Here is a 13,423-nt window from a genome sequence, read left to right as displayed (position 1 = left end):
AATCACCAACGAAGAAAATAACCTGCCGAACCCCTACTGTTGAACAATCACCAACGAAGAAAATAACCTGCCGAACCCCTACTGTTGATCAATCACCAAACCTGCCGAACCCCTACTGTTGATCAATCACCAACGAAAAAATAACCTGCCGAACCCCTACTGTTGATCAATCACCAACGAAGAAAATAACCTGCCGAACCCCTACTGTTGATCAATCACCAACGAAGAAAATAACCTGCCGAACCCCTACTGTTGATCAATCACCAACGAAGAAAATAACCTGCCGAACCCCTACTGTTGATCAATCACCAACGAAGAAAATAACCTGCCGAACCCCTACTGTTGCTCAATCACCAACGAAGAAAATAACCTGCCGAACCCCTACTGTTGATCAATCACCAACGAAGAAAATAACCTGCCGAACCCCTACTGTTGATCAATCACCAACGAAGAAAATAACCTGCCGAACCCCTACTGTTGATCAATCACCAACGAAGAAAATAACCTGCCGAACCCCTACTGTTGATCAATCACCAACGAAGAAAATAACCTGCCGAACCCCTACTGTTGATCAATCACCAACGAAGAAAATAACCTGCCGAACCCCTACTGTTGATCAATCACCAACGAAGAAAATAACCTGCCGAACCCCTACTGTTGATCAATCACCAACGAAGAAAATAACCTGCCGAACCCCTACTGTTGCTCAATCACCAACGAAGAAAATAACCTGCCGAACCCCTACTGTTGATCAATCACCAAAGAAGAAATTAAAACCTGTTTGGGATGTCGAGAATTTAAGCAGCTTTTCGCAGCTCTTTGTTAAAAATCGCGCAACATTTCAGCGCCCTGCTATTCATGCCAGGAATATAGTATATGCATATGATTAGTATGTGTGGATAGAAAACACTCAGACGTTTCTAAAACTGGTTAAATCACGGCTGTGACTATAACAGAACGTGCGTTTCATCGAAAAGTGCAGGAAAATCTGATCCATGAAAATGGAAAATATATCCATCCGCCACTTCAACCCATTGTTATAGCCGATCCACATTAAATGAGGCTGAGGTTGCAGTACCTACAGCTTCCACACGATGTCAAACAGTCTTGTCATTTGCCTACGATTTGTTTCTTGGTCAAACGAAGAAGAGACAGGCTTTTTCTTCAGGTCTGCGACCGGATATTTTGGTTGAGATTTTTCTGACATCATTTCCAGACGGACACCAATAGAATTGACATCGCCTCGTGATCAATTGTATCACTTATTAACGTGTACTAATACCTAAAGTTGCATTACAAAAGTATTTCGAAGTGTTTTGTGAAAGTTTATCGTCGACCTTTTTAATAAAAAAAAATGACGTTACGTTCTAAAACGCTATTTTTTTCCGTTGTTCACACAGTGTTCATAGATCGATATCTAGGCTATATATGGACCGATTTAATCGAAAAAAGACCCAAAATGATGTTTATGGGACATCTAGGAGTGCCAAGAAAGAAGCTCGTCAAAGGTAATGAATGTTTTATATTTTATTTCTGCATTTTGAGTAGCCCCCGGCTATCGCAAAATCTGTCGTTAGGTGACGGTGCAGTATTTTGGGGGATACATGCTATCAGATAATAGCTTCTCATGCTTTCGCCGAAAAGCATTTTACAAATCTGACTCGGTAGCTAGATTCACAACGAGTGTAGCTTTAATTCAGTACATTGTATGTGCATTTTAATGAAAGTTTGAGTTTTATCAAAAACTATAGGTGGCGCACTTGAAATTTCCGCTGATATATGTTCCCACCACGGGACCACTGCCCTACTAAGATAACCTGCCGAACCCCTACTGTTGATCAATCAAACAGCCAAAGAAAATAACCTGCCAAACCCCTACTGTTGATCAATCACCAACGAAGGTGCGTCTACTATCCAATTTCGACTTGCCTCAAGAAAAAAAAATCGTGCGCAAACAGCCGAAGAAAATAACCTGCCGTACACCAAAATGAATAAAAACGTTCAGAATAATTTATGCACAAACTGTTTCGACTGGGAAGCGACAGGCTTTAAGCTCCACAGATAGGGATTTTGATAGAACTCCAACCTAAAACCAACATCATTCTACCTTCACTGTACAGCAAATGAGAATAGAAACCCTTGAAAGTGTGCTGGTTGGTTGGTTTTCATCATATTGTCAGATGTGTGAATAATCTTAATCAGAAAGGAGGGTGAGACCCTGCCGATGGGCTGCTCACCACCATCCACATTAACTGACTGATTTAAGCCTAATTGATTTAAGAATCCTTAAGGCTTACAGAAGCCCATTTGCACTATAAAAGATTTAAATTAAACCTGTGTTTTAATTTATGCATGCTCATATCTGTCACGCCCTGACCTTAGAGATCCTTTTATTTCTCTATTTGGTTAGGTCAGGGTGTGTTTAGGGTGGGCATTATAGGTTTCATTTCTATGTTGGCCTGGTATGGTTCCCAATCAGAGGCAGCTGTCTATCGTTGTCTCTAATTGGGGACCAATCTAATTGGGGACCAGTGCATCCTGTGCCAGCTCAAATCAAATCAAATTTTATTTGTCACATACACATGGTTAGCAGATGTTAATGCGAGTGTAGCGAAACGCTTGTGCTTCTAGTTCCGACAATGCAGTAATAACCAACAAGTAATCTAACTAACAATTCCAAAACTACTGTCTTATACACAGTGTAAGGGGATAAAGAATATGTACATAAGGATATATGAATGAGTGATGGTGCAGAGCAGCATAGGCAAGATACAGTAGATGGTATAGAGTACAGTATATACATATGAGATGAGTATGTAAACAAAGTGGCATAGTTAAAGTGGCTAGGTTCAGCTCCTTCGCACTTGCCGTGCTCCCCAGCGGTGCAGCAGTCTAAGGCAATACATCTCACCTCTAGAGGTGTCACTACAGACCCTGGTGCGATTCCAGGCTGTATCACAACAGGCTGTGATTGGGAGTCCCATAGAGCGGTGCACAATTGGCCCAGCGTCGTCCGGGTTAGGGTTTGGCCGGGGTAGGCCGTCATTCTAAAGAATAATTTGTTCTTCACTGACTTGCCTAGTTAAAGGTTCAATTAAATGTCTATTTACCCCTGCAAACTGATGCTGGCACTAAGGCCGCACTCAACGAGCTGTATAAGGCCACAAGCAAACAACACATTTGCTCATCCAGAGGCGGCGCTCCTAGTGGCCAGGGACTTTAATGCAGGGAAACTTAAATCCGTTTGATCCTATTTCTACCAGCATGTTACATGTGCAACCAGAGGAAAATAAACTCTAGACCACCTTTACTCCACACAAAGATACGCGCACAAAGCTTTTCCTCGCTCTACATTTGGCAAATATGACCATAACTCCTCCTAATTACTGCATACAATAAAAAACTAAAGTGGGAAGTACCAGTGACTCGCTCAATACGAAAGTGGTCAGATGACGCAGATGCTAAGCTACAGGACTGTTTTGCTAGCATATACCGGAATATGTAGGATTCTTGCGATGGCACTGAGTAGTACACCACATCAGTCACTGGCTTCATCAATAAGAGCATCAATGACGTCATCCCCACAGTGACCATATGTACATATCCCAACCAGAAGCCATGGATCACAGGCAACATCCACACTGTACTAAAAGGTAGAGTTCCCACTTTCAAAGAGTGGGACTCTAACCTGGACACTTATAAGAAATCACGCTATGCCCTCAGACATACCATCAAACAGGCAGTGTCAATAAAGGACTAAGATTGAATCGTACTACACCAGTTCCGACACTCGTCGGATGTGGCAGGGCATGCAAACTATTATGGACTACAAAGGGAAGCAAAGCTGTGAGCTGCCCAGTGACACGAGCCTTCCAGACGAGCTAAATTACTTTGGTGCTCACTTCGAGGCAAGCAAAACTGAAGCATGCATGAGAGCACCAGCTGTTCACGATGTGAGCAAGACCTATAAACAGGTTAACATTCAATAAGCCGCAGGGCCAGATGGGTTACCAGGACATGTACTCAGAGCATGCGCAGACCAACTGGCAAGTTTCTTCACTGACATGTTCAACCTCTCTCTGACCAAGTCCGTAATACCTACATGTTTCAAGCAGACCACCATAGTCCCTGTGCCCAATAACACCAAGGTAACCTGCCTAAATGACTACAAATACATAGTACTCACATCTTTAGCCATGAAGTTCTTTGAAAGGTTGGTCATCAACACCATTATCCCAGAAACCCTAGACCCTCACCAAGTTGAATACCACCCCAACAGATCCACAAATGACACAATCTCTATTGCACTCCACACTGACCTTTTCCACCTGGACAAAAGGAACACCTATGTGAGAATAGCTATTCATTGACTACAGCTCAGCGTTCAACACCATAGTGCTCTCAAAGCTCATCACAAAGCTAAGGACCCTGGGACTAAACACCTCGCTCTGCAACTGGAACCTGGACTTCCTGACGGGCCGCCCCAGGTGGTAAAGGTAGGTAACAACACATCTGCCACGCTGATCCTCAACACGGGGGCCCCTCAGAGGTGCGTGCTCAGTCCCTTCCTGTACTCCCTGTTCACCCATGACTGCATAGTCAAGCACGACTCCAATACTACTGGTTGTATCACCGCCTGGTATGGCAACTGCTTGGCCTCCAAACGCAAGGCAGTGCGTATGTGCGTTTGGCCCAGTACATCTCTGGGGTCAAGCTTCCTGCCATCCAGGAACTCTATACGAGGCGGTGTCAGAGGAAGGCCCTAAATATTGCCGAAGACACCAGCCACCCTAGTCATAGACTGCTCTCTCTCTACTCCTGCACGGCAAACGGTAGCGGAGCGACAAGTCTAGGTACAAAAGTCTTCTTAACAGTTTCTACCCCAAGCCATAAGACTGCTGAACAGCTAATCAAATGGCTACCCAGACTATTTGCATTGACCCCCCACCTAATTTTTACGCTGCTGCTACTCTCTGTTTATTATCTATGCATAGTCACTTTATCTCTACCTACATGTACATATTACAATTACCTCGACTAACCTGTGCCCCTTCACATTGACTGTACCGGTACCCCCTGTATGTAGCCCTGAAGCCCCCGTGTTGAGAATCAGCGTGGCAGATGTGTTGTTACCTACCTTTACCACCTGGGGAGGCCTGTCAGGAAGTCCAGGTTCCAGTTGCAGAGGAAGGTGTTTAGTCCCAGGGTCTTTAGCTTAAGTGATGAGCTTTGAGGGCACTATGGTGTTGAACGATGAGCTGTGGTCAATGACTAGCATTCTCATGTAAGTGTTCCGTTCCACAGGATAATTAACTGGGGGGAACTCATTGGACATCAGATAACACCCAGCTGTGTCTGTTGTGTGTGTTTTGGGTGTGTGGGTTGTGTGTGCAGTCATATGATGATGATAGATAGTTACCAAGGGGAACTCATGGGAGACTTGTCCATCAGGGGGCAGCTTGGCTCCGAACCCCAGAGCAGGGAACATCTTATCACTGTCATAGTCCTGAATGATCTCTCCTACAGCCTTCAGGGCCATGGCGTATGCATTCATCTGGTACGGGTTCATGTAGTGTAGAGAGGTGGACTGGGACGGGTTACCTAGGGAGGGTCAGAGGTTAGAGGTGAGTGATGCAGCATACTGTACTGAAGACTCTCACAGTGAGACATCCAAGACCAGAAACATGGAAACTCAGTCTTAATTAAGTAAAGCTAACACAGTCAGTAAAGCTAATGCAGTCAGTAAAGCTAACACAGTCAGTAAAGCTAACACAGTCAGTAAAGCTAGCACAGTCAGAAAAGCTAGCACAGTCAGTAAAGCTAACACAGTCAGTAAAGCTAGCACAGTCAGTAAAGCTAGCACAGTCAGTAAAGCTAACGCAGTCAGTAAAGCTAACACAGTCAGTAAAGCTAGCACAGTCAGTAAAGATAGCACAGTCATTAAAGCTAACACAGTCAGTAAAGCTAACACAGTAATGGTATTGTAGTGTGATTTTCAATAGCTTTGTAAATGGGATGGCATTGGGATTGCATGTTTCATTATAGACTTTGTGTTTGGTGAAACCACAACGTTACACAGTCTTTTGTCATAACTTGGTAAGAGCGGACTGTAGTAGAAAGGTACCAGCCCTCACCATTGGATGCAGTGAAATCAATGGCCACCGTGAAGTGAATCTGGGTTCTGGAAGAAAAAAAAGAGAGAAGAAGATTGATATTAAAGAACTGTTGTCTGCTGGTGTTTAATTTTATAATTATGTTGAGCTAGTGTTGCCCACCTTGACTAGCTAAACAACCACTCTGTCTCCCCACTCTGGGTGTTTCTCAATATGCATACAACGGTGCTTCAAACTCTTATACTCCGACGATGTTCACTTGAGTATGTTCTTGTGAGGACAAGAGTGTGGACAATGTACAAAACATTCCATTTGAGAAGCACTCACACTCCCCCTTACGCTGCTCCTGCCCATTCACTGAGCCTTCTTCCAGCCAGGACAATGGCAATAATAGAGACCAAAACAACATATGCACAAAGCAAAACGTTTTACTTTATATCTATCAGCTAGCTATATGTGAATTGTAATAATGTAGCTAACCAGATCGTTTAACAGGCAAAAATATCTTAAATTGAATATTATGAAAGATAGATGTGAATTCTTTGTGGGTAATTGGCTAGCTAGCAGTGCTCTGTAGTGGTGCCGCTGTCTAAGGAACTGCATCGCAGCTGCACTTGTGGGTAGTGAGCACATAGCCTGTCTTCTCTTGAGAGCCAGGTCTGCCTACGGCAGCCTTTCTCAATAGCAAGGCTCTGCTCACTAAGTCTGTACATAGTCAAAGCTTTCTTTAAGTTTGGGTCAGTGACAGTGAGTGGTCAGGTATTCTGCCACTGTGTACTCCCTGTTTAGGGCTAAATAGCTTTCTAGTTTGCTCTGTTTTTTTGTTGTTGATTCTTTCCAATGTGTCAAGTAATTATCTTTTTGCTTTCTAAAGATTTGGTTGGGTCTAATTGTGTTGCTTTCCTTGGACTCTGTGGGGTCTGTTATTGTTTGTGAACAGAGTCCCAGGACCAGCTTGCTTTGGGGACTCTTCTTCGGGTTCATCTCTCTGTAGGTGATGGCTTTACTATGGAAGGTTTGGGAATCGCTTCCTTTTAGGTGGTTTTTGAATTTAACAGCTCTTTTCTGGATTTGGATAATTAGCAGGTGTGTGTTTTCTCTACTTTTGTGGATTGGGGTGATCAGTTCTTAGTTCCAAATATTGGGGAAGATTTCTCTCTCTCTCTCCATCTCTCTGTTCTACTTCTCTCTCTCTCTCCATCTCTCTGTTCTACTTCTCTCTCCCTTTCCCTCCCAACCTCTCTCTATCTCACTGTTCCACCTTCCTTTTTCTATTCACCTCTCTGTTACACCCCCCCTCTCTCCCTCTCTCTCTCTCTCTCTCTCTCTCTGTCTCCCTCTCTCCACATCTCTGTTCTACCTTTCTCATGCTCTCTTTGTTCCTCTCTCTCCCTGCTCTTCTCTCCATCTCTCTCTCTCTCTGCCTATCCTTTCTCTGCCTGTCCTCTCTCTGCTCGCTCTCTCTCTCTCTCTCTCTCTCCCTCCTCTCTCTCTCTCTCTCTCTCTCTCTCTCTCTCTCTCTCTCTCTCTCTCTCTCTCTCTCTCTCTCTCTCTCTCTCTCTCTCTCTCTCTCTCTCTCCACATCTCTGTTCTACCTTTCTCTCGCTCTATTTGTTTCTCTCTCCCTGCAGTTCTCTCCATCTATCTCTCTCTCTCTCTCCTACAAAGTTACTGTTATGTCCCGTTGGATCGGCTTAAATACATAATCCTCCCCATCTGTCTGGGAGACCACCGCAATTACCCAGAAGCCATCACTTCGCTCTCTGCCCCAGCTCTCACCTGGGAGAGGAGCACAGACCAAACCGACCCAACCGACCCAACCTCCTTTCCTGCTCAAGCGAGGAGACTTCTCAAAAATTAAGGTCGATTTTTTTATCCCCCCCGTCTCCCAGCAGTGTAGGATAAATTAATTCACATTCACAGCAGCAGCCGGTCTGGTTTCCAAGCCCAGTTAGGCAGCAAGTCAGTCATGTTCAACCCCATCTGAGGCCCACTACTGTGGAATATTAACATCATCAATTTTAAATTCAGTCCTGTGCTAGTCATCTCTGTCCCCATTATATTTTTCCCACAGTGAATAATCATGCATGACCATTTAGCCTGTCAGCAATATGCAAACAGCATCACAAACATCTAGGAAAACCTAGAAAACAAATTCCCCAAATGGTTTATTATAACCTGGGGGGGCAGGGTAGCCTAGTGGTTAGCGTGTTGGACTTGTAACCAAAAGGTTGAAAGTTCATATCCCTGAGCTGACAAGGTACACATCTGTTGTTCTGCCCCTTAATAGGCAGTTAACCCACTGCTCCTAGGCTGTCATTGAAAATAAGAATTTGTTCTTAACTGACTTGCCTAGTAAAATAAATAAATAACCCAATAATCCAAGGGAGGTGAAAGTACTCATGATTTGACAGGAAAGTAAGTGTCCATAATGAGAGACAAGGGATTAGTGCTACATAACATTGTATCGATGCTACACTGACAAAAACCTAACAAGTGTGCAGAATTTGATTTGACAATTTCAGTATCTCACTACTGTATGTATATCATCGTCATTATTATCTAAATTCAGCAGTGCTATATGTAACTCTGTCCGTATATTATGTATTCTGGTTAATACACTTGGATTCCTTTCGCATAAAGTATGTCTATCTGTAAACAGCATCACACACGCTTAACAAAGCACTAAGTCATATATTATTCATGAGAAAGGCATAGGATGACAACCAAGGACCTTGAAACAAAGGAAAATAACTGAAAATCGAGGGAAAACGACTCCATCTAAATGTCCAAATTCATTCCCTAAGGGGTTAGACTTTAGCTACTGTAGTTTGTGCCTCTTCAATGGTGATCAACAGTGATTGGCTCTCCGCATATAGCCTGGTAAACCAGATTGAACGATGTGCTTACCATTGTTAGTACTGTGCAGTCTGATCTAATCAGGCTCCTCCTCTGATTCCCACCGAGAGGAAGTAGCTGTCCCTAGTGCTTAGTCCCTAGTCCGTAGACCCTAGACCCTAGTTCCTAATCCCTAGTCCGTAGACCCTAGTCCCTAGTCCGTAGACCCTAAACCCTAGACCCTAGCTCCTAGTTCCTAGACCCTAGTCCATAGTCCATAGACCCTAAACCCTAGTCCGTATACCCTAGTTCCTAGACCCTAGTCCCTAGTCCGTAGACCCTAAACCCTAGTCCCTAGTCTGTAGATCCTAGACCCTAGTTCCTAGACCCTAGTCCGTAGACTCTAGTCCGTAGACCCTAAACCATAGTCCCTAATCCATAGACCCTAGTCCCTAGTCCGTAGACCCTAAACCCTAGTCCCTAGTTCCTAGACCCTAGTCCATAGTCTGTAGACCCTAAACCCTAGTCTGTATACCCTAGTTCCTAGTTCCTAGACCCTAGTCCCTAGTCCATAAACCCTAAACCCTAGTCCCTAGTCCGTAGATCCTAGACCCTAGTTTCTAGTCGGTAGACCCTAGTCTGTAGACCCTAGTCCGTACACCCTAAACCCTAGTCCCTAGTCCGTAGACCCTATTCCATAGACCCGAAACCCTAGTCCGTAGACCCTAGTCCCTAGTCCGTAGACCCTAGTCCCTAGATCCTAAACCCTAGTTCCTAGTCCGTAGACCCTAGTTCCTAGTTCCTAACCAAGGGTGGGGCAAAGTAGTTCCTAGACCCTAGTCCGTAGACCCTAGTCCGTAGACCCTAGTCCGTAGACCCTAGTTCCTAATCCCTAGTCCGTAGACCCTAGTCCCTAGTCCGTAGACCCTAAACCCTAGACCCTAGCTCCTAGTTCCTAGACCCTAGTCCATAGACCCTAAACCCTAGTCCGTATACCCTAGTTCCTAGACCCTAGTCCCTTGTCCGTAGACCCTAAACCCTAGTCCCTAGTCTGTAGATCCTAGACCCTAGTTCCTAGACCCTAGTCCGTAGACCCTAGTCCATAGACCCTAAACCATAGTCCCTAATCCATAGACCCTAGTCCCTAGTCCGTAGACCCTAAACCCTAGTCCCTAGTTCCTAGACCCTAGTCCATAGTCCGTAGACCCTAAAACCTAGTCCGTATACCCTAGTTCCTAGTTCCTAGACCCTAGTCCCTAATCCATAGACCCTAAACCCTAGTCCCTAGTCCGTAGATCCTAGACCCTAGTTTCTAGTCCGTAGACCCTAGTCCGTAGACCCTAAACCCTAGTCCGTAGACCCTAGTCCCTAGTCCGTAGACCCTAGTCCCTAGATCCTAAACCCTAGTTCCTAGTCCGTAGACCCTAGTTCCTAGTTCCTAGACCAAGGGTGGGGCAAAGTAGTTCCTAGACCCTAGTCCCCCTAGTCCCTAGTCCGTAGACCCTAGTCCGTAGACCCTAGACCCTAGTTCCTAATCCCTAGTCCGTAGACCCTAGTCCCTAGTCCGTAGACCCTAAACCCTAGACCCTAGCTCCTAGTTCCTAGACCCTAGTCCATAGACCCTAAACCCTAGTCTGTATACCCTAGTTCCTAGACCCTAGTCCCTTGTCCGTAGACCCTAAACCCTAGTCCCTAGTCTGTAGATCCTAGACCCTAGTTCCTAGACCCTAGTCCGTAGACCCTAGTCCGTAGACCCTAGTCCGTAGACCCTAAACCATAGTCCCTAATCCATAGACCCTAGTCCCTAGTCAGTAGACCCTAAACCCTAGTCCGTATACTCTAGTTCCTAGACCCTAGTCCCTAGTCCATAGACCCTAGTCCCTAGTCCGTAGATCCTAGACCCTAGTTTCTAGTCCGTAGACCCTAGTCCGTAGACACTAGTCCGTAGACCCTAAACCCTAGTCCGTAGACCCTAGTCCCTAGTCCGTAGACCCTAGTCCCTAGATCCTAAACCCTAGTTCCTAGTCTGTAGACCCTAGTCCCTAGATCCTAAACCCTAGTTCCTAGTTCCTAGACCAAGGGTGGGGCAAAGTACGGCCCACCGGGCACTTCAATCCAGCCAGAGAGACATTTTTTAAATGTATTAAATATTATTTGAGTTACGATTTTTGGCCTACATTTACTCATTCCATGATATACAAACAGCCTCCAATAGATAGCTCTGTGGCCTGGCAGCTGGCTCTGTATTTGGGCCTACAGTCAGATTCAGAATGTGCTCAGTCAACATAGCCACTTCATTGCTTGATAACGTTTGACGTGCAAAACGAGTGCTGCGAAAATGAGAAAAGTGGACTCTGAATGTCGTGTGTTTACTAATATTGGACATAAGGCGATATGTCTGATATGCCAAGAAAGTGTTGCCGTTTTTAAGGAATACAATCTCAATTGTCATTTTTCAAGCAAACATGCTAACTACGCTAGCAATCTGTCCTCTCAGGAAAAGGCAAGGAAGGCCTCAAAACCAACAAAATAAATTGACTAAACGGTGCTCTACTCAAGACTCCGTAACTAAGGCAAGCTACGTAGTGGCACACCAAATGGTAAAATAGCATAGCTAGCATACGGGCAAGGGGGCTTAACCATTGTCAGTTCATTCAGCTGTTCAATGGACTTGTTATACCATTCAAATGTGTGTTGGCTAAGCCTGGGGAAAGTATTTTGCCGTGTGTGAGAACAGGGGGGAGATAGGTATGTTCGTTGATACGGTTCGTAAAGCTGACAACTTCTCTGAGTTGAAAGACAGACTGGCTGGGCGACTTTACTTTCGGTGAGGACATATTGGTGCATCTGAATGATCTGAATGTGAAACTGCAAAGGAAATTGTGTTTTTGTGCATTGAACTGTATTCCAGCGTGATAAGCATTCGAGACCAATAAGCATTCGAGACCAATAAGCATTCGAGACCAATAAGCATTCGAGACCAATAAGCATTCGAGACCAATAAGCATTCGAGACCAATAAGCATTCGAGACCAATAAGCATTCGAGACCAATAAGCATTCGAGACCAATAAGCATTCGAGACCAATAAGCATTCGAGACCAATAAGCATTCAAGACCAATAAGCATTCGAGACCAATAAGCATTCGAGACCAATAAGCATTCGAGACCAATAAGCATTCGAGACCAATAAGCATTCGAGACCAATAAGCATTCAAGACCAATAAGCATTCAAGAACAATAAGCATTCAAGACCAATAAGCATTCAAGAACAATAAGCATTCGAGACCAATAAGCATTCGAGACCAATAAGCATTCGAGACCAATAAGCATTCAAGAGACCAATAAGCATTCAAGACCAATAAGCATTCAAGAACAATAAGCATTCAAGACCAATAAGCATTCAAGAACAATAAGCATTCAAGACCAATTAGCATTCAAGACCAATAAGCATTCAAGACCAAACTTATATTGTTCTCCAGACAAATGAGCAGCAGGCTCTGGCTCATTTTCCAACACTGGGCCTCACTGAACTCGCCCATATCGCAGTGCCGCACTGAGACAAACAGTAGCACTTTGATGGATCTGAATGTTTTCCCGCCTCTTCTCAGACTTCACCCAGATTGAGACTGAGCTGGAGCTTGTATCACGGCCCCCTTGTCTTTCGACAGTGAGAAAGCACCACCAGACACACAATTGGCGCTCATCGACATCCAACGTGACAGTGCTTTGAAGGAGAAGTACAAAACGGCAACAATAGACCAGTTCTACGGCTCCCTGAATGAAACAAAGTTTCCAAATATTAAAAAGCCTAAAGGATGCTTGTTTTATTCGGGTCCACATACGTGTGTGAACAAACGTCATGATTTACCAGAAATCCCATCACAGGTCAAATTTAACAAATGACCACTTGTCAGCTGTTCTGAGAATGTCTACATCAAAGATGTCACCAGACTTTGATGCTCTTGCCAAGAGAGGTGACCAGACCCATTGTTCACATTAAGACTCGAACAACCATAACTGGGGTAGGCAAGGATTATGCTTTTTCATGGTGATGGTTGTGCAGTGAGAATTATCCAGCGATGCACTTGGACACAGGTCATTTGTCCCCATACATCTGACAATGAACACTTTTTCAGTCAGATTTGGGCTGAGGCGATTGGATAACTGTAAATATGGCTCACAATGGTGATGAGAATTGTTCCTTAATATGCTTTCGAAAACAGACCATTCCAAATTAAACAGATTCTCTTACCATATGTTACACTCTAATTTAAGAAAAGTTATTTTTTACACATCTGCTGTTACATTTCTCCAGTCATATAAAATATACATATTTTTAAGTTTTCATATTGTGAATGTGAGTTTGATTGTACTTTACAGCAGTAGAGATGCAGGATCTGTGTTCTTGACTGTGTCTGTGATGTTATAACTTATATACATTTTGTGATCATTTTGTGAAAAATGTGTTCAC

At 44.3% G+C, this 13,423-nt stretch overlaps 1 protein-coding gene across 1 annotated transcript in view; it reads right to left on the bottom strand.

Moving 5' to 3' along the window:
- Positions 1-13,423, bottom strand: part of LOC124045494 (copine-5-like) — a 187,593-nt gene that overhangs the window by 27,296 nt on the left and 146,874 nt on the right. Inside the window, 2 exon segments of the mRNA XM_046364823.1 lie at positions 5,420-5,601; positions 6,135-6,181. Coding sequence (XP_046220779.1) covers positions 5,420-5,601; positions 6,135-6,181 — 229 coding nt within the window.

The sequence above is a fragment of the Oncorhynchus gorbuscha genome, linkage group LG10 (assembly GCF_021184085.1).
Source record: "Oncorhynchus gorbuscha isolate QuinsamMale2020 ecotype Even-year linkage group LG10, OgorEven_v1.0, whole genome shotgun sequence".
In the NCBI taxonomy this organism is placed as follows: Eukaryota; Metazoa; Chordata; class Actinopteri; order Salmoniformes; family Salmonidae; genus Oncorhynchus; species Oncorhynchus gorbuscha.
The sequence above is the reverse complement of the archived record's forward strand: the minus strand, read 5'-3'. Positions and strand labels throughout refer to the sequence as shown.